Source organism: Tenrec ecaudatus, chromosome 9 (genome assembly GCF_050624435.1).
Source record: "Tenrec ecaudatus isolate mTenEca1 chromosome 9, mTenEca1.hap1, whole genome shotgun sequence".
NCBI classification, from domain to species: domain Eukaryota; kingdom Metazoa; phylum Chordata; class Mammalia; order Afrosoricida; family Tenrecidae; genus Tenrec; species Tenrec ecaudatus.
The window spans coordinates 124,688,170-124,714,258 of record NC_134538.1 but is presented as its reverse complement, the minus strand read 5'-3'; the positions used below and the strand labels follow the sequence as shown (position 1 = coordinate 124,714,258).

The 26,089-nt window shown below is 45.3% G+C and overlaps 1 protein-coding gene across 4 annotated transcripts in view; it reads left to right on the top strand.

Annotated features, from left to right (window-relative positions):
• Positions 1 to 1,053: 1,053 nt before the first annotated feature.
• Positions 1,054 to 26,089, top strand: part of SRPK2 (SRSF protein kinase 2) — a 249,897-nt gene continuing 224,861 nt past the window's right edge. For 3 of the 4 annotated variants that reach the window (XM_075558523.1, XM_075558526.1, XM_075558522.1), the window contains exons 1-2: positions 1,054 to 1,183; positions 1,265 to 1,319. In XM_075558523.1, the coding sequence (XP_075414638.1) occupies positions 1,168 to 1,183; positions 1,265 to 1,319 (71 nt within the window). In that variant the 5' untranslated portion in view covers positions 1,054 to 1,167. Of the gene's footprint in view, positions 1,184 to 1,264; positions 1,320 to 26,089 lie in introns of those variants that run through there. The other variant, XM_075558524.1, reaches the window with a different exon arrangement.

Here is a 26,089-nt window from a genome sequence, read left to right as displayed (position 1 = left end):
TTTTATCAAGCTCTCCAGTAGTGTTCATAATTTTGCCAATCAGTTTGATAAAGTAAAAAGCTCTTCCAACAGTGCTTCCTCCCCGCTGCGTTTCTTATCCTTAGAATAAGATTAGTCAGCTTTGTCAGTTAAGGATACAGTTGCAGAACTCAAGTGGGGGCAAATGGTTAAGATGTAAACCTTTTTAAAACATTAATCATTAGTTAAATAAACAGGGGAACACTGCCGTAATCCTCTCTTCAAGGTCATTATTAATTTAATTCGAATCTTCCCCACCACCCTCTTAATTCGAATCGTTATTAGGTAGCCAGGCCCGAATTTGGATCCTGGCTGGGTGAACGGCTGACTTCTCCAGGACTCGGTTTCCGCCTTTGTAGGAAGGGAAAGGAGGCTCTTGCAGGGTTGGGATTGGGATGGCTGTAGCAACCAGTGAAGCACAAGGCACTCTAGTTGACATGGGAAAAGCTTCACCCCACTTCCAATGCCACCTTTGTCTTTGCCTTCACTGAACCCAAACACCCCCTGTGGGGAAGGTACAAGCTTGGCACGAAATGACTTCTCCAAGGTCACACGACCAGGGAAGCACCGGGCTTTCCAGCGCCGCGTCCGGCGCCCTCTCCATGCCCGCCGCTGATGGGGATGCAAGGCTGTAGAGGGACGAAGGGAGAGAAGAGGCCGCGGGACGAGGGGTGGTGCGAGAGCCGCGGAGGCGCGGGCCATGGAAGGTCGTTTGGAGAAGCGGGCAGCGCGACCCGCCGGGGTGCGGAGGCGACGGGCCGGGGCTGCGAGGGAGGGTCGCGCGGGCCAAGCGCCCGGGCGAGGCCGGCGGCCAGCTCCGGTCGCCGGGGCGCAGCAGGCGAGGCCGGGGCTGCGGGCGGGCGCGGGGTCCCTAGGACGCAGGTGGGCGCGCCGGCGGGTGCGGGGCGCGCGGAGGGCCGCGGCATGGGGGGGGAACCGGACCCCAAGGGCGGATGGGGGCGGGGCGCGGCCGGCGGGGGCGGGTCTTGCCGGGCCCCCCGCGGGAGCGGCGGCGGCGGCGCAGGCGCGGTTCCCGCCTCCTCCGGGGCGGCGGAGCGAGTGAGGCTGCAGCCTGGCTCGCCTCGGCTCCCGCGTCGCCGCCGCCGCCGCCGCCGAAGCCCCCACTCTCGGTCGGCCGCGGCGGGCGGGATGAGCTCCCGGAAAGGTGAGTGGCCCGCACGCGCCCCCGGCCCCCGGCGCGAGGCCCCGCGGCCCGACCGTTAATGTGTGGCTTCTCTCTCCCCAGTGCTGGCCATTCAGGCCCGAAAGCGGAGGCCGAAAAGAGAGAAACATCCGAAAAAGTGAGTCCACGCGGCGCTCGCCCCCCGGCCCGACGGGGGCCGCCCGCGGCTGCGCGGCTCAAAGTTGCCCGCGCCCCCCGGGCCGTCGGCAGGCGGGCCGTCCCCGGGACGCCGGCGCCGGGCTCCTGCGCGCCCCGCGGGCGGGCGGCCCGGGGGGAGGGGCGGCGGGGGAGGGGCGCGCGCTGCCCGCCGGGCCGGGGCCCCCGAGCGGACCGGGGAGGCCGGCGTGCGGGCGTGCGCACCCCCCGGCGCGCCGAGCCGGCCCGGGGGTCGGGGTGCGAACCCTTCCCGGCGGGGCGCCGGCGGCCTGGGGCGGCTGCGAGGCGCCCACCTGGGCAGGCGCGCCGACCGAGGGGCGGGGAGCGGAGCGTGAGGGGACCCCGCGTCTGGCCGCCGCGTCCTCTCGGGCCCCGCCGCCCGGCCTCCGCCCAGCGCGGCGCCGGGGTCCAGTGGCCGGCCTCGGGCGTGTCCTGGCGCGAGTTCAGCTCCCGCACCAGTGCGTCCGCACGCTCCGGCTCCCGTTCGAAACTTTGCGCGCGGCTCCAACGCGACTGCGCTGCGCGGCCGGTGGGGGCGTGTAGCGGGTGGGCTGCTGTGCCGGGCTGCACGGGTGCGGGGCGGGGGCGGCATTTAAAACGGTGCAGCCAGCCACCACCCGGCCACCGCCAGCCTGGTTATCGAGCCGAGTTGGGGCGGCCGGAGCCAGAGCAGCCTTTCCTGGAGAGCTGCTCCGAGACTGCACAGCGCCGCCGCCGCCTCCTTTTTCCCTGTGGATCTCCCAGGGTTCCGCATCTTTCCCCTCTCTCTCGGTTTGTTGCTTTACTCCTCCTCCTGAGCAAGAAAATAAAGAGTAGCGTAGAAAAGGTAATTTCTGCTACTCTGATATTCAAGGTGGCGATCCTTAAATAAACCCACGAAGCATTTGTTGTTTTCTTTGGGGGGGGGGCAGGGGAGTGGTCTACCACGCCATTAGCCTTATGGTTCTTTCCAAATATTGGCCTCGATGGTGGATGTCTTTCCTCCCGGTTGGTGGCATTGGCGGAAACTGGCAAAGTCATTGTTAGTGTGGTTTATACCGTGGTTTATAATGTGGTTTATATAGAAAACAGTGTAACTTGAAAGTATTTTGAGACTTTGACAAAATGTGGCTTTCAACCTAAAAATGCCTTCCCCCAAAGCTGAATGAGGGAGTACGACTTAATGTTTACGATATGAAGGAAATGGATATCGGATGTGATAAAGGGGCTATATATAAGATTTGAAGAAAATGGATCTTAAATGTGAAAAGGGAGTGAGTTTCTGGTAGTTTTAGATTTAAAAAAATTAGTCCCTGCATTGAAGATAATCAAGAACTTTAGATTTAGGATTTTTCTTTAGCCCATGTGTAGAGAGGACTATAGTGTCCTGAGTGCTGGCGTTGAAGCATTGATTTACGGTATTTCTACAGAAATGGAAAAAAGTTGAAAAATGTGTGACCTTAGTTTTGTGATGGCATGTGTGTATATATGTATAATATGTATACATATGTGTATGCACACTTGGTAGAAAACCTTTTTCTAATGAAGTCAGTGGGTATTTCATGTTGTCATATTTTGGAACATGACTTTCCCAGTGACCTGGGGCCTTATGTTTGGATGCCGCAGTTTAAAAATCTATGTGGTATGCTTATAAAGAAGTAGTGTATATCCACAGTCTCCACTTTCACTCATGCAGATTAATTTAGAAATTTTCTCATTTGCATTTTGTGTACAGGTGATAAGATTTAAGGGAAAGGAGGAGCTTCCATTCGGTTGAGTTTGGGGGAGTAGTGCTAAGGGATAGGAAAAAAAAGTACAGTAACAGAACACTGTGTGGTTTGCTTTGCTTGTACTCACATCTCGTGACAACGCTGAGATTGTTACTGCGGCTGATTCTCCGTGTGCAGAATAGAACTGCTCTGTAGGCTTTTCACAGTGGTGACCTTCCCGGAAGCAGATCATGGGGTCTGTCTTCTGAGGAGCCTCTGTATGAATTTAGATTGAGAAGCTTTGCAGCTGGTAGTTGAGTGCCACCCAACGACACCATTTATACCTGTGACAGCCCTGTCAGGGAGACTGTTGTTATCAGGGTTTCACACCCGAGGAAACAGTGACTTGCCCACCTATTAAATGGAATCTAGGCAGTCTGGGACTCAGTCGACAGTCTGAACTCTCTGAGGAGTTGGCGTTTGGGCTGAAACTGGAGTGAGTAAGAGATAGGAGCATGGCAGAGGCCCGGGGAAGGGAAGGGTCAGGAATGAATCCTTGAGGAACCCTGAGGTCCCCGGGGTCTGGAGGGTCCAGAGGAGGTCGGCGAGAGGCAGGAGTCAAGTGGAGTAGGGCCTTGTGTCTGGGAGGACAGGATCGATGTGATGCTGTTCTAAAGAACCGGTGGGCCTGTGGGAACTGGGAGGCATCACAGGTGAAAAAAGCAGAGCTAGCCTTTGTAGGAAGACAAGGGAGCTGGTGGCGACTGGTTCTCAACCTGTGGGTCGCTACCCCTTTGGGGATTGATCCAACGACTCTTTCACAGGGGTCACAAGTAGCCATGAAAATAATTTTATGGCGGAGGGGGTCCCCACAACATGAGGAACTGTATTAAAGGGTTGCAGCATGAGGAAGGTTGAGAACCACTGGTTTGGACTGTCATTGGTGGTGGAGACTGGAGGTTCCGAGGTATTCCTCGTTTTACAGAACTCTCTGACAGGCTAAGACTGTACAGGGAATTTGGATCATGTTCTTCTGATGCCCAATGTTTAGCTTTTTGATGAATTACCCCAAGGAGGGAAAGGTCAAATTTCTTCGCATATTATTACAATAACTGGCAAAATGAAGTGATACGGCTATGTGGTCCTGGCCTGATGTCATGGGATCCACATTTGTCATTAGCTACTTGCATATACAAACTGGCTCTTTATTAATTTTGTTTCCACTCAATTCTCTGAGCTTTTAGGAATTGAGCCAGGTTACTGTTTCTTTTGTAAATGTGCGTCGAATGTTTATTGCTTAACCTTTTCTACTAGTACATTTAACACAATGCACCTCCTAAATTGAAGCACTTTTAACATTATACCTCAAAATTGACATTTTCTGCCTGATTAGCACAATATGCAATATGTGAGGAACACAGACATGCTTTCATATTTTTCACTTGGAGCAGCACACAGATGCTGGTGACACATACTCACATGTAACTGTTCTCTCTCATGTACATTCAGAAGATGGTGGGGCCAGCGTCCCTGTGCTTGCCACAAGGAGCACATGCGTCAGTGTTTCAATAGTTTACTCCAACCCCTTTCATCTTTTCTCCTCTAGAACATCTCCACTACATTGCTTGCTGGGAGAGGCCCACAGGAAGACTGGTGCCCAAGGGCAGCTCAACTTGCAGCCAGTCAGGTTTACTCTTTGCTCCCGAATGTCAAACTTTGAGCTCGCTGACTGCTTTGGAGCCGGGCTGGGGTCAGCGGCCAGGAGAAAGGGCGCAATAGTGCCGGCAGCACCCTCTTGCCAACCTGGCTCCTGGTTTACTTTTTTAGGAGACCAGAATTTGTAATCAAGACTAAGGTTACAATGTTTCTGCTGAGTTGAGGCAAACTTTCCACCTCATCAGATTGCGCTGGCGGGTTTAAGTTTGTTGAATTTAATTGTGTTGTTTTGTACCAGGCAGCACAGAGGGACTGCCAGTCAGTCAGTCATAGATCATAGGAATGACATAGCCTGTGATAGATTTTGCCTTGTGACATGAGTATACTTAGCTATGTTTAAAAAGTCTCTATTTTTTGCACGCAGTGCTTCTTATTGAGGCATAACTTGTGCTGTAACATTTAGTCTTTTAAGTGTATAATTCAGTGTTGATGAGCATATTCATAAAGGCAGGCAGCCATCACCTCTAATGACCCAACATTTTCATCACTCTGAAGGAGAAACCTGTGTGTGCAGTGCTCTGCCTTTTGCCCTTTGTGTCTAACCCTGATGGCCAGTGACCAGCTTTCTGAAGCAATGGGTATGCTGATTCTGGGCACCTCACCTTAGTGTGCCTCATTTTTATCGCACCCGGTAGCTATAATAGATATGGTGCTTTTTAAAAAATTGAAGGTTTGTAGCCTCCTGCATCTAACAAGTGTATCATCTCCATTTCCCCAACAGCATGGCTCTCTTCTTGTCTCTGCCACATTGTGGGCATTCTCATAATATTTCATACCTTTTCAAAATGCTAATGGGAAAAAAATGCTATTGCATACTTAATAAACTATAACCAAGGAACCAAACTCACTACTATCTAGTCCAGTGGTTCTCAACCTTCCTAATGATGCGACCCTTTAATACAGTTTATGGTGTGGTGACCCCCCCAACCATAACATTATTTTCCTTGCTACTTCATCACTGTAATGGTGCTACTGTTATGAATCACATGACCCCTGTGAAAGCGTTGTTCGACTGACCCCCAACGGGGTCGTGACCTACAGATTGAGAACTACTGATCTAATCAATTCTGACTCATAGAGACTATATAGGGCAAAGCAGAATTGCCCCGGCAGGTTTCTGAGACTGTAAATCTTTATTTGAGTAGAAAGCCTCACCTTCCTCCTTGATGTGGCTGGCGGATTCGAACTGCTTACTTTGTAGTTAGCAGTCCAATTTGTAATTCACTATGCCACCAGGGCTTCTTACTAGACTCTAATGCAAACGTAACTTTTATATGCTCTGGGGGAAAAAACAAAACAAACAGAATCATCTGATGTGCTTTATTGTGACGTTGCTTTTTTGTGGTAGTTGCAAAAAACAATCCAAAATATTTCTGAAGTATGTTACCTTTTGCATCTGGCTTTCACCTAGCCTCAGTTTTCAAGGTTTATCCATGTTGTAACATGTATCAGTACATCATTCCTTTCATGGCCACACATGTGTGTGGCCCTTGTGTGGATACACCACATTTAATTTCTCCTTTTGTCTATGGTTGTGACCCTCGGTGTTTTTTTAATTTTAAATGAAAACCTTATTTTGAATAGTTTAAGAAGTTGCAGAAATAATACAGCTTCCATATACCTTCTCAAAGCGTCCTTTTATGGTAAAGTCTTGCATTACCATAGAACATGATCAGTATCAGGAAACTGACATGGTACAATGCCACTCCAGTACAAGTACTGTATGTGAGTTCATAATTCTATCAGACTTTATCACATCTCTCATCACACTGAGGGAGTCGTGGTGTAGTGGTTACACATTGAGCTGATAACTGCAAGGTCCACAGTTTGAAACCACCAGCTGTTCCCTGGGAGAAAGATGAGGCTTTCTACTCCCATAAAGAGTTACAATCTCAGAAACCCACAGGCCCAGTTCTACCCTGTCCTCTAGGGCCTTTATGGGTAAGAATCGTCCCTGTGGCAGTGATTTTGGCGTTTTGGGATAACGACAGTGAGGATACAGGCTTGTTTCTTCCCTACAAAGAAATGCATCCTTGTTATCCGTTAGTAGTTACACATCCCCACCCAACCCTTGTCCCTGGCAAACACTGGTTCTGTTCTCCACTGTAACTTCTGTACTACTAAGAGGTATACAAATGGAATTGCATAGTATGTAACATTTTGGGATTTACTCCGCCCTCCTCCTCCATAACATGATGTGGAGAATCATCCTTGTTGTTTGTATCAATTTATTCTGCCGAGTCTTATTCCATTGTATAGTTGTACAATATTTTATTCGTTTACCTGTTGACATTTGAGTAGTTCCTTACAAATAAAGTTGCTGAACACTATTTGGGTACAAGTTTTTGTATCAATAAACAGGATAGAGGGAGGATTTTTAAAAATCTGTTTTATGTGATAATTTATGTAACAAATTAGGTTTTCATTGAACAATTTTTATACACAGTATTCCATGACATTTGTTTCAGTATGTCATTATCATGATTTACATTCTGTTTGTTTTGTTTCCATTGATATAACTTCACCTCCTCTCCCTGCTTCCTCCTCTGTACTTTTGGGTAAATGTTGACTATTAGGTTCGTATATTTGATTGTTTAAGGAAGCACATTGCTCATTGGTGATACTTTATTTTGTACTCTGGTCTATCCTTATAGGAGCCTTTGAGGCATAGTGGTTATGAGTTGGGCTGCTAACTGCAAGGTCAGCAGTTCAAAACCACCAGCCTCTCACTGCTGGAGAAAGATGAGGCTTGCTATTCCTATAAAGCAGCGGTTCTCAACCTGTGGGTCGCGACCCCTTTGGGGCGGGTCGAACAACCCTTTCACAGAGCCGCCTGACTCATAACAATATGAAGTTGTAATGAAAATAACTTATGGTTGGGGGTCACCACAACATGAGGAACTGTATTAAAGGGTCGAGGCATGAGGAAGGTTGAGACCCACTGCCATAAAGAGTTACAGTCTCAAAAACTCACAGGGACAGTTTTACCTTGTCCTAGAGGGTCGCTGTGAATCGACATTGACTCGATAGCAGTGAGTTTCGTTTTGCTTTGAGTCTGTCCTTTGCCTGAAAGGTGGCCTCCAGAAACAACTTCAGTTCCAAGCTCTACGGTTGGTTTAGGGCAGTAGGACTTGTGTGTTCCTCTGTCCCCAAACCTGGCTACTCATTGGAATCTTCTGGGGACCTGGTGAAACTACAGATCCCTGGGCTCTATTTGGAACCTAATCAATCAGAATTTTTAGGATTCCTTTTTTAGGAATTTGGCGCTACGTTTTTCTCCTGTTTTCTGAGACCTCCTATTGTGTCCCTAGTCAAAATGGTGAGTTGTCTGTCCTGTCGTGTTTCTCTCTCTCTCTCCCTCTCTGTTCCTCATAGTGTCGTGGGTGGATTCTAACTGACACAGAAAAAGATAGGCTTGGGCCAGTAATCACAGGTGTGTGATTCCAGTATTGATCCTTCTTATTAGGTAAGCCTTAACCCTTCTTTGTTGTATGAACTCAGGTTTATTAGTCTGTGATTTTGGAAGCAGATCACCTATTTTGACTTTTTGCTATGCCTTTGTTTCTTTAACAAGCACTTTGCTTGACAGCTATGCAATTCAATACAACCAACACACATGAAGCAGGTAACATTGCCGGGCAATGTGTTGGATATGGTGAAGAAAAAACAAACAGAGCCTGGTGTAAGCTGCTAGGTACTTGTAAAAGGAGACTGTTGTATAAATTGACTATTGTAGGACAGTGTGATGAGCATTGTTAAGATTTTAGCATGATTTTTTGCTTGATCATAACCAAAAGGCTGAGAAACGATTAGCATTATTTAAAAAATGAAATAGGTTTTGTCGTGGAATAAAATTTAGACAGAAACATCAACTGTAGCTCCATCAAGTATTTTAGTCTGTTTTCCTCCCAGACTTGTGTAATACTTTGCTAGTTTTAAAAAGAGTGCGCTATGCCTTGCATAGTAAAGGACATAGAGTGTACTAATCTTAGGGGTGCAGTTTGATGACTTTTCACATATAGTCCTGCCATCCCCACTCATGTCAGGATATAGAATCCTCCCAATACCATCTGCAGTTCCTTATGCCCTCCCGAGTCTGTGTCCTGACACTGTTCTAGGTCTACTGACAAGTGCTAATTTTGAAGTTCTAGAAAGGGAATCAGAGAAAGTATATGTTTGTACATGGTTTCTTCCCCGTGGATGTACTATCTGAGATTTACCCATGCTTGCTACAGTGGTTCTATCTGCTTGTTCTTTGTTTTTTGCACTGTAGAATTCCATGGAAAGGATACAGCACAACTTTACTTATCTATCCTTCTATTGATGAGTATCCTCTTCCCTCTATTTTGAACCATTATAAATAAAATAATGAATCAGGTAAAGCAACAATACAAGTGAGGGTAAAATAAAATAGCCTAATAAATAAAAATATATGTCTGTGAGTGGACAAGTGCACTTATTTCTGTTAGGGATATACTAATGGAATTGCTGGGTCATAGAATGGGTGTAATTCCTCATCTTTATTGTGAAGCCGTTTGATTGGACTATTTTATGCTCCTGCCTGCATTGTCTGCTCCACAGCGCTGCTCTTTCGAGTGTCACGCTTTAATGTTAGCTCTTTCGAGTCTCGATTGCATTTTTCTGAAATGCAGCCTCACATGTTTTTGCACATTTGAATTTCAGTTTTGCGAAGTACCTGTTTTAAGTCACTTGCCCATTAAAAAAAAATCCTATCTTTTAGGTTTTCCAAGTGCACTCGTGTGCAGTGGGTTATGCTTTGGGCTCCAAGATTGGCAAGTCAAAGCTCCTAGCTGCTCCACGGGGAAAGATGAGCCTTTCTGCTCCCACCACACCCCTAGAAGCCCTGTGAAAGGTTGCTATGCATCAGAATAGAGTCAGTGGCAGTGGGTTTTGGGTTCTTGCTATTCCTCAGAGCTCTGTGGCTGTCAGGTAAACCTTGGACTGCTGACAGCAAGGCCTGTAGTTCAGATCCACCAGCCCTTCCCTGGGAGACCAGGAGACTGTTTGCTCTCGTAAAGATTTAGTCTCGGAAACCCTAGAAAGGGTTATTAGGAGTTGGAATTGACTTGATGGGAGTGGGTTTGGTTTTGGGTATTGCTATTCCTCAAAATAGCCAAATATTGAGCAGGTTTGGGGGAAAGTTAAGGATGATTTTGACCAGGTTTTAGAGGCCTCGGCGTGATTTTTGTTGGAGATATTTGCTCAGGGTTTGCCCCTGGAACCCAGAGAAGAGCTCGGGTAAATTGGGAGCTGCCAGGTGTAGCTGATGGTGGTAACCAGATAAAGATGTTGACTGTGAAGAGAAGAAAGCACAGGTGGAGTTGATACACAGGAGCCACAAGAACAGGTGGAGGATCTGGAGAAAGTTGTTTCACAGAAACGGAGGGAATAAAGCACTCCTAGTAGGCTGTGGTCAATAATATTAGACTGCACCAAAAAGAACCCCCAAAGGATTCGAAGGAGATGAGCACTATGTTGCCTTTGGCTCTGGCAGGTGGACGGTCGTTAGAGACCACATTGAAACAGCCTCCATGCAGTGCTTGGAGACAGCGCAGCACAAACTCCCAGCAGTGTGCGGGCGACAATAACGGTATCGTATAACTAACTGCCTGAGGCACGTACTGTCTGCTTAATACCGATCCCTCCCTAAGATCTGTCCTGTTTGGTTTGGGAGTATTTAATTGTGGTGTTTGTGTGTATGTTGCAAAGGGAACATTTCTGAGGGTATTGGCATTGTAGGTCACTGTAGTACTTTAAAATCTGCCTCTGATGGCGCTCCCCCTAGGCTGCACCTAAGCTATGTGTGAAACACTGGGACAGTTCTTGCCCTCAGTCCATCGATGGATTTACATTTGGTTGTCTTCATAATTTTTAATGACTTACCCTGTTGCTTTTTAAAGTGATTCTTTAAAAGGCTTGTGTACAGCATTAATGAGGTCACATTCTGAGAAATAAGTTTGCCTCCTTTTAAATTGATTCTATTGGGTTGTATATAAGTGTCCTAAATGAATATTGATTAAAATGATTTTAAGGCTGTAAAATCATGAACTTTTCCTTTCCTTTGCAAAAACTCTTTTGGATTAAAAAAACAAAAACTGAAGATTTTAGGCTTTCTTCCCCAAATGTCCCCTCCCCGTTTTCTCAGTCTGACCAGGGCTCCGGAACCTGTTTCTCTCTGACTGATCAGTCTCGGTCACATCGCACCGGTCACATCTTCTCAGCGTCTGCCATCTACCTTGTCGTTCGTGCCATGTGTACAGAGTTGAGTTGATCCTTAGGGGTTTTCAAGGCTGTGACCTTTTGGAAGCAAATCACATGGCCTGTCTTAGCAAATGCCCCAGGGTAGGTTCGAACTACCAACCTCTCTCTGCTGGCAGGCAAGCACCTACCCATCTGCTACCCCGGCGCCTAATCTTGGCATTACTGTGATCCTTGGTTGCTTGCTTTAACTTCTTACTGTCTTGGAGACTCTACCCCCCACCATCATGTTAGAAATGAGGTATGTGACCTTGCACTCTTACTGAAGGAAGGCCTTTGTAAGGATTAGAATATAAGGAGACTAGCTTCTTTTGAGAGATTATTTTTATGAAAAGGCCCTGATGTATTTTGAGGTCTATGTACCTGGATGGGATTGGGATGTTTTCAGCTTGAGCATGTTGGAAACACAGGACTGTCTCTTGCTGTAGCTGAGCAGGAAGTGCAGGAGCCTGCAGGCGCCCACACTCCTGAGCCTATGGATGGATTGTGTGAGTATGTGTTTGGCGGGTTTAATATACAGGTCAGGAGGAAGAGGAGGGGGAACAAGATTTAACCCAGAAAGCAGAATTTAATTGAGATTGTGGAGTAGAGGTAAGATGGGCAATCCACTTAGAAGCAGTTCCAGGCTTTGGGAATCCTTCAGTTCCCTGGCTGGGTGCGTCCTCTGGTCACCAGGTGCTCCCTCTGCTCCTGACAGCTAGGGTTACTCCATGCCCGCCACCTATTGCAGTCACTGACAGGGAATTTCATGCTACTCGTGATTTTCATTTATTTCTGGAATATCTTCTTGACAATTTTCTTTTTTCCTTTGCAGTGAGTGGGTGGGGTGTTGATGGTGGTGGTGTGTAATGTGTCTTATCCTAAAATCGAACATATCAGGAGGTTAGTCGAAGCATTCCTGTTGAAGCTGACACCCTCTCACAGAGGTCAGATTGTGGATCTGAGGGTGCACAGGGTGGCAAGGGTTTTACAGAGCACCTCAACCAGCAGTTTCAGTCATCCTACGCATCAGGAGACCACTTTTAAAATATAATTTGGTGTCGACTTGTGTTCTTGATACAGTGGAAAGAATGGTCTTGCTCTGAGACAGTTGGCAGGCGGAGACGTGGCCCTCTCGCGGCCTTTGGGCAACGGGCAAAGCCTTGATTAAAGTTGTCTGTCCTTCGGTGCCGCAGTCGGCTCAGTGTGCTGGCACAGAGCCCCGAGTTCACCCCTGGCCTTTGGAGCTGCTGGAAGACAAACGCAGACACAGAAGCCCAGTCCTGCTGTCAATGTGGTCCAAAAAAGAGAAAATTGAAAATGTATCCTCTTTCTCTGAATGAGAAATACTTTTTTTTGGCATAACTTAAAATTTTATTTTAAAAATATTTGAAATTTGAATTTCTCAAGAATGAATGAGAAATACTTTTAAAAAGTTTTTTTCTTGTGAAGTATAGAAAAGATTTGTCACTTCTTCAATCATTTTTACATGTTCACTGAGACTTTTTCCTTTTTTAGGTTTTATTTATGAATTTTTAAAAAGCGTTTTATTAGGGGCTCATACACAATCCATACATACATCAGTTGTGTAAAGCACATCCATACAATCATTGCCCTCATCATTTTCAAAGCATTTGCTCTTCACTTAAGCCCTTTACATCAAGTCCTCTTTTTTCCCCCTCTCCCTCCCCGTTCCCCCCTTCCTCATGAGCCCTTGATAATTTATAAATTATTATTTTGTCATATCTTGCCCTGTCCGACGTCTTCCTTCACTCCCTTTTCTTTTGTCCGTCTCCCAGGGAGGAGGTCATATGTAGATCCTTGTAATTGGTTCCCTCTTTCCAACCCATTCTCCCTCTACCCTCCCAGTATCACCACACACACCCCTGGTCCTGAAGGTATCATCCACCCTGGATTCCCTGTGCCTCCAGCTCCTATCTACACCAGTGTACAACCTCTGCTCTATCCAGTCCTGCAAGGTAGAATTAGGATCATGGTAGTTGGGGGGGAGGAAGCATTTAGGAACTAGAGGAAAGCTGAATTCTTCATCGGTGCTACATTGCACCCTGACTAACTCATCTCCTCCCCTAGATCCCTCTGCAAGGGGATCTCCAGTGGCTGCACTTCATTCACTATGGTAAGATTTTTTTTTTTCCGATGATGCCTTATACCTGATCCCTTCGACACCTTGTGATCGCACAGGCTGGTGTGCTTCTTCCATCTGGGCTTTGTTACTTTTAAGATAGATGGCCGCTTATTTACCTTCAAGCCTTTAAGACTCCAGACACTATCTCTTTTGATAGCCGGGCACCATCAGCTTTCTTCGCCACATTTGCTTATGCACCCGTTTGACCTCAGCGATCGTATCATGGAGGTCTGCACCCAATGATATGATTTTTTGTTCTGTGATGTCTGATACCTGATCCCTTTGGAACCACGTGATCACACAGGCTGGTGTGTTCTTCCATGTGGGCTTTGTTGCTTCTGAGCTAGATGGCCACTTGTTTACCTTCAAGCCTTTAAGACCCCAGATACTATATCTTTTGATAGCCGGGCACCATCAGCTTTCTTCATCACATTTGCTTATTCACCCGCTTTGTTTGCAGCGGTTGTATCCGGAGGGTGAGCATCATAGAATGCCAATTTAATAGAAGAAAGTATTCTTGCATTGAGGGAGTACTTGAGTAGAGGCCCTCATTGAGACTATTTACAGTTGCCATTTGTACAATCATCACCATTCTCTGTTTTCGGATTTTTCATTACCCTTCACAGAAACTTCACTCACTGCTCTCCATTCACTGTCAACTCATGGTGACCATAGAGGACCGAGTAGAACTGCCCCCTGGGGGTTTCTGAGCCTAACTCTTTACAGGGATAGAAAGCCTTCTCTTTCTCCTATGGAGTGGCTGGTGGCTTCAAACTGCTAACCACTCTGCCACCAGAGCTCCCTTAAACAGTACATTCCTCTCCTGTCCCTGGTAACCAGTCTCTAAGGAACGTTGGTCTGCTTGGCTGTTCTGGATGTTTCCTGAGTGTGGGATCATATATTTGTCCTTCTGTGTCTGCCTTGTTCTACTCAGCATACTGTTTCCAAGGTTCACCTATGTCATAGGACCCTTCACCTGTCATATCTGTCATATATGAAGATAAGCCTGATTAAATTTCTGTCCAAGTGGGGTAGAAGTTGGCTTGATATGGAAATGTTTAGTCTATTTAAGAAATTTTTTTAAAGTGTGACCTGTTTCCTACCTTAGCTTTCAGCACTCTTCTCTCCCCACCCCCATTGTAGCTGTATGGTGAAGTCTTACTTGTATTTTATGTACACTGAAATATTTATTATAACACTGTTGCCATCATTTCAGCTGTTTTCTGTGTACAGTGCATGGCCATTATCTACGCTCTGCTGTTGGGCAGCCTTTGCCAAGTCTTTTAGTCTTCAACTGTAACCTTCATGTAGTAAGTAACCAGTGCCCCAAAGGTCGAACCAGTAAGAGCAGATCCGTTCTCCTCTTTCGCTCAGCCCTGCGGATGCCCCCTACCTGTGTGTCTTTGTGATCAAGTGAAAGTACACTTGAGGATAAGTTTACCTTGGAGAGGATCCTAGGCTTTGAAACTCTACCCTCTGAAAGTTTTGAGCCCAGTTACTGGAAGTATATAGTTCCCTTGTGTAGGCAAAGGCTATGCCACTTCCCCAGCTAACAAGAGAGGATGTGATACTTTCCTTTTTTCCAAAGTCGCCTTCGTCTCACAATAGTCTTGTGTGAGGCTGGTCCTGCTGTCAGAGGCAGCGGAGCAGGCTTCAGGGTTTGGTAGGTCACTTTTCTCAGTCACGTTAGGTAAGTTGTTTAATTGTTCGGAGGTTCCCTTTCTCTGTCCTAACATAGAGCTAATGACAGTCACTCCTCCGAGAGTCACTGAGCTATGTGAGGATTAAGGGAGATGATATTTATCCTGCGCATGGTCAGTACTCAGTGACAGCTGTCATTATTTTTATGGAGCTTCAGTTGTATTTCAGGAATTTTTAGAATTAAAAAAAGGAGAGTTATGGAGTTACAATAAGAAATATTTTCTTAAGCATTTCAGCATGCACAGCTTCAATTTTCTCCATGATAACTCCTGGAGGTCATTGGAGAGCTGTTTAATCCCGTGTCCTCCAAGTGAATTCCAGGGAAGAGATGTGGAAATCATGAAGAGGTAGTGGCTGCTCATCAAGGTGATCGCTCTCGGTCTTTCACTCCTAAATAGCTCATGGGAGTGGGCAGGAGGTGACCTGGATTGGGTCATAAGGGATGGATGACACCAAAAGATATCGGGGCCACAGTCATGGGTATTGTGGCTGTTTCACGCTGTGTAGGCAAACGGACTGAGAGGGAAATCACATTTTGGTTTTTGTTTTCTGCATTGGTATCCCTAACTTTATGCAAAAAGTATATTCTGGGAAAAGCTGAAAATCATTTTTTATAAAGGGGATTCTAGTTTTTTGCTAGTTTATAAAAATAAACCAAAATGTTATTTTCTTGTGAAAAGAGTTGCTTGTAGACAGAGTTGGGAACTTTGGCTAGTGAAGTATCTGGTGAATGCCAGGGCTGCCCACCAGGCTGCTGGCGTTGAAGATGCTTCTGTGGCACTGTGGGCCTTTCTCCCGGTTTCTCTCCAGCATGGTTCACACAAGCCCTGAAACGTCTCGCGCAGAGACCCTGGACTCTAACCCAGATGTCTGAAAACTTCGAAAATAAGTTCAATTCTTTCCTTAAATTTTTAAAACTGTGATAGGGATGCAGTCTTACTTTTTATCCTGAAAAAAAAAAGCAAAGCAAATATAATTTGAGCATGCTTTAATGTTAAGCTGAGTATATATGACATTGAATTCTTATCAACTTAACATGTTGCTTTTGAAAAGTCTAATAATCGTCATGTGGCTTATTCTAAGACAAATAATAGCTAATATTAGTAGCTAACGTTTATTGAGCATGTACTATGTATTGAGCATTTTACTGAATCTATAACTATCATGTTGAGTCAATTCTGAATTGAGGTTACTATCAATTTATTTTCTGGAAAACCAATTCTGCTGTCATTTTGCCCGTAGTGACCCTATGTATAGATACCCAGACTTGCCCTTTTCAGAGAAAAATTCCTCAATTAAAAGCTTGTATGTACTAAAACCCATAATCCAGGATAAAGAGTAGGTATATGCTTTTGCAGCTCCCCCCAAATTATTCCAGTGCCCCTTCGGGTGTCACCCACTCTGGGAAACACTGCTGTTCAGGGTTTCCGAGATTATAAATCTTTTCTGGGACAGCCTCATCTTTCCTCCGCAGAATGGTTATCATTGCAGCTCCTGGTTAGCACTGCCAAGGCTCCTTAGCTTACTCGGAAAAGGCTTCAGTCCTATGGGATTATGTCCGACCCAGCATCTTGGGTTCCTCTATCTCTCCACCCCCCCCATGCCCACACACACACTCCAGGGGTGGAGTGGGGCTGTTAGAGCTGGTGCTTGCCTCCTCCGGGCCACAGCCAGCGAGCCCATCAGAGGTAGGCGTTTGACTTGAGGGTCCGAAAGAAGCCTCGCTTTTCTCCTAGTTGTAGGTTTGAGTGTGAGAAGGCGTGGAGTTATTGAAGCTCTTTTGTCACCAGGCAGCTCCTGATAATGAACTGTGAACAAACGTAGCCTGATGCTGATGGCTTGAAGCCAAATTCTGCCTCCCTAGTTACAGTTTAGTGCAGTGCTTGGATTACTTAAAGCTGAGAGGGTAGCAGTATTCATTATAGACGTGGAAACAACCCAAGTTGCCATCAGCCAATGAGTGGATTAGAAAAATGGTGTACAGCTGTTCGATCATGAAGTGTTGACAGGATCAGGTGTCAGGCATCAGAAGACTCAATACAAACAATCCTATCCATGCAAATGAGGGGCTGGCTGAGTGGAAACTCACCAAAGCCCATCTGTAGACAATCGGAATTCCCTTCACAGAAGGGTCACAAGGAAGGGACGAGCCAGCCAGGGTGCAGCATAGCACTGACCAAACATACATTCCTCTAGTTCTTCAATGCTTCCTCCCCTCACTAGCATGACCCCTGTTCTACCGTACAAATCCGATTAGACCAGAGCATGTACACTGGTACAGATAAGAGCTCTTGACACACAGAATCCAGGACAGATTAACCCCTTAGGAACAATAATGAAAGTAGCAATACCATGAGAATAGAGGGAAGGTGGGGATATGAAGAGGGAACCAATTGTTATGATTGACATATAACCCCCCACCCAGGTTGATGGACAACAGAAACATGGGTGAAGGGAGACAGCGGAAGGTATAAGATGAAAATAATAATTTATAATGTATCAAGGGTTTACGAGGATTGGAGGGTGGGAGTGGGAGGGTAAAAAAGAGGAGCTGATACCCAGGCTCAAGTAGAAAGAAATGTTTTGAAAAGGATGATGGTAACTTATGCACAGATGTGCCTGACACAATGGATTTTTAGATCTGTAAGAGCTCCCAATAAAATGATAATTTAAAAATTATAATCTTGCTAAAATCTCCTGTATGTAGTGGCAGGTGGGTTTATCAGCTAATGCTACATTGAGAAAGCTGAATATATCAATGCTTTTTGCCTGAAATAAATCTGAATAAAAATAAAAGAAACTGAAAAAAAAGGAAGAAAAAGTAAAATGGTGTGTCTTCCTAGTGGAATATTTCTGCCCGTAAAAAGAATGGTGCATTGTTACATGCAACATCATAGATATACATGGAAAAAATGCACTAAATGAAAAAAGCTATTCACCTAAGAAATGCATGTACTATGATTCTGTTGATCGGAAATGTCCAGAATACTCAAATCCTGCTGAGAGATAGCAAGCAGAGAAGTGGCTGCTTATGGCTTAGACGCAGGGGTCCTCAAACTTTTTAAACCGGGGGGCGGGCAAGTTCACTGTCCTTCAGACCCGTTGGAGGGCCAGACTATAGTTAAAAAACAAAACAAAACTATGAACAAATTCCTATTCACACTGCACACATCTTATTTTGAAGTGAAAAACAAAACAGGCAAAAACACCCGGCAGTCTGGATAAATGTCCTTGGCGGCCGCATGTGGCCTGCGGGCTGTAGTTTGAGGACCCCTGGCTTGGAGGGTATGGGGAGGAAGGCATGTGGGTGATTGCTAATGAGCATACAGTTTCTTTCTGGAATCTTGAGAATGTTCTATGATTGATTGTGGTAATGGTTGCACAACTCTGTGAATATACGAAAACCAATAATTGGCCCACTTTAAATGAGTGAATTACACATTGGATATGTGAATTATGTCTGAATAAAGCTATTGTTTAGCAAAACGGAAAGAATTCCAACAGATCACATTTATTATTTCCAATGTATAGATAAGGGAGGCACAGTAATGTTAAGCAGTACCCCCATTGTTGAGAGTTAGGTTGTAGAGCTGGGTCAAACCTACTTGTCTGATCACCAAGTCCATGCTTGCTACTGTGCTCTCTCTCTGCTGCCTTTTCCAAAAATTATGAAGAGTCATTCTTATGGGAACTTTAAGAGACATTAGCAGTTACTTAACCAACTCCTAAATTTTGCTGATGAGAAAATTGAACCTCAGACAATGCAATCACTTATTCAGAATTGCCCAGCTAATTAGTGGCAGGTAGGAATTGATGACCTACTCTAAGAGGCAGGTGAACATCTAAACATGATTCAGAGTGCAGTGGAATTGCAGTAACTAGAGATTCAGGTATTGTGCTATGTAAAGTTAAGAGACGGATCAGTTAATTCTGAACATCAACCAAGGGACTTTTTATGGAGGAGGTGACCTGAGGGAATAGCAGGTGCACAGGCATGAATGTGTGGGAAAAAGGAGAAGGATCAAGTCAACTTAAACATGCACAAGACCATGTCATGGGAACCATCAGAGAGTTGCCGGCAAGGTCATGTTAAACTCTGTAAGCGCTGGGAATCATTGCTGCCTTTTGAGAAAGCTGAGTGGTGTGACCACCTGCTTGAGAAAAATAGTAGGTACCATGTGAAGGATGCATTGAGGTGGGGGCAGGAGGTGACAATCCAAAGAGACGTTTTAGGAGGTGATTTTCATGGCCCAAGTGCAAGATGTGTTGCAGTGATGGGGTGGATGTGTTGCCTGGAAGCATACCAGCCTGCGTTCCTGGTGGGCAGTTGTGTCCTACTTGTTTTATTCCTGGTATCCGGTGCTGCCGGACACATTCGTTGTGTGCAGAGGAGGTCTCCCCCTGGATGACTTGAAAGATTTTGGTCCTGCTCATGAGCACAAGAGGAAAAGGGAAAACAGTAACAGAAGGGTAGACGCTTTTGTTGATGTTGAATTTTGAGGTTTTTGTGGCACATTCATTCAGAGGGAGACAGTGAGCTGGGGAAGTTGGAGGTACATGACTCGAGGGGTAGGGCTTGGAGTACAGGAGTCATTTCTGAGGAGTAGGTGACTCGTTGAGCTGTTAACTGCAAGGTCAGCAGTTTGAAACCACCAGCCACTCTGCAGAAGAAAGACGAGGCGTTCTACTTCAGGGAAAGAGTTACAGGCTCAGACTCCCACATGGGTACTTCTACTTGTCCTATAGAGTTGCTAAGAGCCAGACTACTCGCTTGCAGTGAGTTTGGCTTATTTTGGGGAGGAGAGGTTCCCTGGTGGCTCAGCAAATCAAACATTGGGCTGCTAACCATAAGGTCAGCGGTTCAAGTTCACCAGCTGCTCCCTAGGAAAAAGATGAGGCTGTTTGGTTCCATGAAGATTTACAGTTCAAGAAACCTTATGGAGCAGTTCTGGTCTGTCCTCTAGGGTCACCGTGAGTCAGAATCTGCTCAGAGTGAGTTTGAGGGGTTTATTAGTGGGGGTGAGAGTGGGGGCATGGGGCATGGCGCCAGAATGAGCAATAACAATAGCAGAGAATAGGAGAAAACCATGCTCTTTCAGTCTTTGGAAACTAGAGGAGGAAGCAGCTTTAGAAGAATGTCTTATACAATAGAGCAGGGTCCTCAAACTTTTTAAACAGGGGCCAGTTCACTGTCTCTCAGACCCGTTGGAGGGCCGGACTATAGTTTGTTTGTTTTTTTTAAAAAAACTATGAACAAATTCCTATGCACACTGCACATAATCTTATTTTGAAGTAAAAAAACAAATGGGGCAAAAACATCCGGTGGGCCGGATAAATGTCCTCGGTGGGCCGCAGTTTGAGGACGCCTGCAATAGAGGAATAAATGAAGTAAGTGAAGACCAATCAGTAGATGAGCTTATAGGAGAATTTAAGGGAGTAATGGAGTTGTTTTGCCCTGAGAATTGGGAGTTGGTTTATAGCAGCGGTGCTCAACCTTCCTAATGCCCCTGTAACACAGTTCCTCATGTGGTGGTGACCCCACCAACCATAGAGTTATTTTCGTTGCTACTTCGTAACTGTATTTGGCGACTGTTGTGTTCAGCTGCCCTGTGGGAGAAAGGTGAGGCCCACCGCTCCTGTAAAGATTTACAGCTTTGGAAAGAAACGCTGTGAGGACTCTGTAGGCTCTCTGAGTTGGAATCCACATGTTGGCCATGGCTTTGTTAGGAATCCTTGACCATGAGATGTTCCATTTATTTGACTCTTCGCTTTCTTTTAGTCATGGTGCATAGTTTTAAGTAAATACGTCTTTTACCTTCCTGCTTAAATTTATACCTAGATATTTTGTTCTTTCAGCTATAATTCTTTAATTTCCTTTCCAGATCCGCTCATGCCTGATGTAGAGAAGTCCAGTTGACATAAATGTGTTGTGCTCATATCCTTAGACTTGGCTGAATTCATTTATTAGCTCTCGGAGTGTTCTTGGAACGGCTGTGAGGCTGGCGCCAGACCGGGCAACGTTTCCTTCTGTTGTGCGCAGGGTCACCATCGACTGGACCCGAATCCGTGGCGCCTCACAATAACAGCACCAGTAGCATTCTTGTAGCTTCTTTGGGGGCTCATGTCATCTGTGAAAGGGAGCGTCACATTTTCTTTCTGGATTCGGATAGGGAGGAGGACAGTGTGGGGGCCACCATTCTGACCTCCTCTGTTCTTCACAGTCCAAGGCCTATTGCCATGAGACAAGAGATTGGACATCCCTCCCTGCTCCTCCATCCTTCTCATCCTGTGCCAACACCAATCATTCCTCCATAACATTACCTCTCTGTGGGGTTAGATAAACTGTTGCAATGGCCACTGAGCCCCAAATATTCAGCGTTCTCGCTGCCATGAATGCCGATTCCAACTCCTAGGGACCCTATTGGACAGCGTAGAACTGACCCATTGGGTTTTGAGACTGTAACTCTTTGCAGAGCAGAAGCCACTTCTTTCTCTTGAGAAACAGACTGTGCCCCCAGGGGGTTGATTAGGGAAAAGAATAGGTTACCAAAAGCCACTATCAGAAAACATTAAACATTTAGTCTTCTGTCCACAGTAGTGCCTTTCCGCCGGAAGTCTCTCTGGTTCTTAGCCTGTCAGCCATACGGTCCCTTGACCTCTGGTTCAGTGACCCCAGAAGCCCACCTGCTGCTCTGCCTCACAGCCTCAGAGTCTCCGCACCGCCTCTGCTCTGTCTCAAGGTCTCTTGGCTTTGGTGTGGCAGGGCCTCTACTGCCTCTGCTCTTTGAGTAGAGATTTCTAACCCCCTCTGCTGGTAGTGGTTCTTCTTGCTGGCCCCAGGAGTTCTGTTTCTTCCTGCTTCTAAGATGGCTCTGATATATATAGACAGAACAAAATAAACTCCCCGCCATCAGTCCAGCTCACAGCACCTGTAGGGCTGGTGAAAACTCCTCTGGGGTTCGGAGATTATTAACTCTCTACTGGAGTCGGAAGTCTTGTCTTTCTCCTACGGAGCTGCTGATGGTTTCAAGCTGCTGAGCTTGCACTTCAGTGTGGTTAGCAGCCCGTGTGTGGCCCCTCCGCCACCAGGCCTCCTCTTACACACACAGAGGAATGGCTGTCTCGGAGGTGTTTGTCTGATGACTTGATTTATACCTTCTAGTCAAGGGGAGACTCAGAATAAATCCCATCTTAATCCTGCCCATTGATGGAGCTTCCTCCACAATGAGATTATAACCACAGGCATAGAGGCTAGAATTTTCAATACATCACAAAAGATGATGGCTAGAAAGGTCATATTAATTGACGGCATATCTCAGATATCTTTTCTTTTCCTTGCCTAATTGCTCTGTCTTGACTGTGAGTGCAATATTGAATAGCCTTGGGAGAGCGAGCGTCCTTGCCCTTTGCTTGACTGGAAGGGGAAAGCTCGCTCTCACTCCCAGTTGAATGTGGTATTAGCCGCACACTGTTAATAAATACTGTTTACCACAGTGAGGAGTTTCCCTTCAATCTTAGCTTGATTGGCTGTCACCCTGAAAGGGTGTTGGGCTTTAGTGCTGGGATGGAGATGATCATATGGTTCTTTTCCTTTGTTGTGTTTATATGATAATTACATTGATTGGCTTTCTAATGTGAACCCGCCTTTTCATCTTGAAAACAATCTCCAATTTTGATGGAACGATCTTTCAGGAATAATTGAGGTTTTTGAGATACAGACAGTTCGCACCTTGTACACTTTAACGTTATGCAAATTTTCCTCACTTTGGAAACAACTTCTCCATCACAATCACCTTCATCCCGCTGCATAGGCAGTTTTTAAATCATTGAAAAGGCTTCGAGTCTTGTTTTTACACTAAAAATTACAAATCGAAATACCTGCAAAGGGAATATTTTAATATATTTTAATCATTTTATTAGGGGCTCATACAGCTCTTAACACATCAACAAAATATTTTTGTACCAACTTTTTTACCAAAATATTTTCTTACCCAGTGCCATCACATGATTTCAACTCCCATGGACCCTACAGGACGGAATAGAACCGCCTTTGTGGGTTTCTGAGGCTGAAATCTTTACAGGAGTAGAATGCTGATTGAGCGGCTAGCAGCCCAGCATAATGCACCAGGCCACCAAGCCTCTCCTCTCTGTAAGGGTTCCTTACTTACTATTGAAAAGAAGACCGTTGTAACAGTAAACTATTGTGGATAGCTCTTTGAGGATAATGGAAACTATTTGATATATCTGTTTTAAATTCTCCCTGGAAGCATTTGTACAAGGTTTGTTTTTGAATTAGTTTTCTCTTTCATTTATAAGAAAACTTTTGTACTTATTTAAAAGCCAGTCTTATCGCACAGCTAAGTAAAAGAAAATTCTAGATTAGTTTTATAGTTGTGGGGCAACTGTGAAGTAGAGTGAAGTCTTTCATGCTCCGGGACCCACAGCAGTAAGTCCTTCAGTCGGCTAGGACCAGCAAAGACTTGCAGCCCCACTAGTACCTATGGTTGTGGAATATCGTATGGCTTTTTGTTTTGTTTTTGGCGGCAAGTTTTTAATGTCTTTAACAGCACACTGACCTTTTCTGCCACAGGTCTTTGAGTGCCTTCTACCTGCCTGGCACTTGGGCAAAGGTGCAGGAGGGTCTGTTTTCCACGTGAACGAGAGGCGTGTGGCCACCTGAGTTCTTCCCTTTCCAGGACAAGTTGAGGATCTACTGAAAGTTGCAATTGAGAGTGGTTTTGAAGCTCATAAGATTGAAAATAGTTATTGATGATGAAATGCTCATTTCCCTGATGTAATGTTTCAGCTTGGTAAAAGCTATCAAGTTGATTTAATATATGGGTCAAGTAGCAAGAGGTTTTTCCTCAGTATTTTAATATAATAGATACTTATCTAGAAAGACAGTCACATCATACTTTTCCAGGAAGCAGGTGGTAAACGTTTTGTACTTTTTTTTTTTAACATTTTGTATTTTTAAGGGGAAAAAAAGTTAAACTTCATTTTATGTTCAGCCAACTAAGAGAAGCGCTACCATAATCTAGGCCAACACTGTCCAGTAGAACTTTCCGTTAGTATTGGAAATAGCACACGTCTGTGCTGTCCCGTATGATTGCTGAGAGCCTCATGTGCCTCGAGAGACCGAGGAGCTGACGGTTTAGGTTTGTTTCATGCCAGTTACTTTAAGTGGCCGCGAGATGCTCGTGGCTGCCGTATTAGACAGCACGGATACAGAACAAAGGCCTGTGAGGCCACAGACCATTTCTGTCTGAGTTTGTATTCCAATTACATTGATTTTTCAGGGCACAAATCAATATTTATCAGTAAATGAATTCATGAGTTTTGGGGGAAAATTACCCTCAAAAGATGAGGGTCTTTCAGTTTCTTTCCTTATTTTCTGTAACTTACGTGTGTAAAGGTAACATGTGTTTGCCTTGCAATAAAGTATTTTCTCATTTCCTAATACCCTTGTTACCTTATTAATCTGTTTAGTCTGTTCTTCCTGACTTTAATTGTGATAATGAGGTTAAGGTAATAACTGAAAAGCTTTTTAAATCTGTGAGAGTTAGGACTGAGCATCGAGAGTCATCCTAATGGATTCTTTTGACATTTGAAATAGTATAAGAGCTCTTATTGTTCTCTGTTCCATTTACACAACCACTCGAAATCTCCTTTGCCTGTGTTTTAACTCAGAAACTAGAAGAGCACTTTTCTTTCTTTCTGTTTTTTGTTTGTTTGTAAGTTTGAGTGTGGGTGAACAAAGTGGGGGTGGGGTTTAAGTCAAGAGCATGCCTGATGGTTTATTTACCTAAGGTCATCACACAATGGGGACTTAACAGAAAGACTGGGGGGAAATGAAGTTACTTGCGCTGCTGTAAAAGCTGGGGTAATGGAGGAGTTGTCCGTGGAACATTTCAGTTAGGGTGTGGAATGGGATGTAGGCCAACCATGACTTGTTAGCCAAATAGAGAGCCACTGCTGGCTTTCCTGTGGTCTGTGAGGTAAGTCTGCCTTTAGATTTTTTTCAGTGGCAACATGAAAATGAATGAAATTTAAATTTCGATATCAATGTAGGTGAATAAAGTTTTATTGACACCCAGCCACATGCCTTTGCTATGCTTTGACCTGACTGCTGTTGTGTCATAGTGGCAGAGTAGCTTATGAGTGTCAGAGACAGCATGACCCGCAGGGTCTACAAAGTTGACTATCTGGCACTTCGCAGGAGAGGTTTTTCAGCCTCTGGTGTAGAATGTGAACTGGAAAGTCAAGTACTGTGAAACCTGCCCGTGCTGAACCTGTGCGACGCAGAGGTCTGTCAGAGAGGGGAAACGGAGTCTTTTCCATGCAAACAAGCGAGAGAAAACCAGTCCTGTGTCAAGGTCAGAAACCCACGAGGCCCAGAAAGACAAGGCAGTCCAGTCCACAGCTGCACTGTCACATAACACGAAGAACTCACAGGTAGAGATTTGTGAAAAATGGGGACTGAAAACCAACGTGTTTCACTGAATAGGACGTTGAAGCACGTAGTCCTAAAATGGAAAAGCACTTGTTTTTGTGACTCAGCGGATGTGTGTGAGACTTTAAAGACGAATAGGAGTTCTTTTCTCAAGGAGCCCAGGTTGGTCGGGATCTAGACAATTGAACACACAAATTCCTGCAGAGATTTCCTGGTGTTCACACCCCTTTGCAAAAGTTGTTAAATATGTGTGACCAAATTTATACTCTCAGCCATTTACATTTTGAGTCACATTCGCTGTGTTATGCCACCATGAACACTGTCCCTGGGCGAATGGTTTTATTCACCTTAACAGAATTCAGCACCCTCCTACTCGTCTCTGGTGACCATGAAAGTTTGTCTCCATGCATTTGTCTGTCCTGACTGGAGTCAGACATGTTTGTCCCTTCGGTGTTATTCATCGAATGTTTTCAAGATTCATCTATGTTGTAGCATGTATCAGAAGGTCATTTTGCTTCAGGCTGAATAGTACTCTCTTGTATGTATGTGTTCCCTGTTTTGTTGGTCCTACGATGTGTTGATAGACAGTTGGGCTGTTTTCCACCTTTTAGCTATTGTGATAATGCTACAGTAAGCACTGACATACAAGTACCTATTAAATCTTTGAAGCCTTTTGTGTATGTGCTTAGCAGATAAATAGATAGAGCATATGGAAGGTCTGTGTTTAACTTTTGAGAAACTGTTCAACTCTTTCCCATAGTGATGGTATC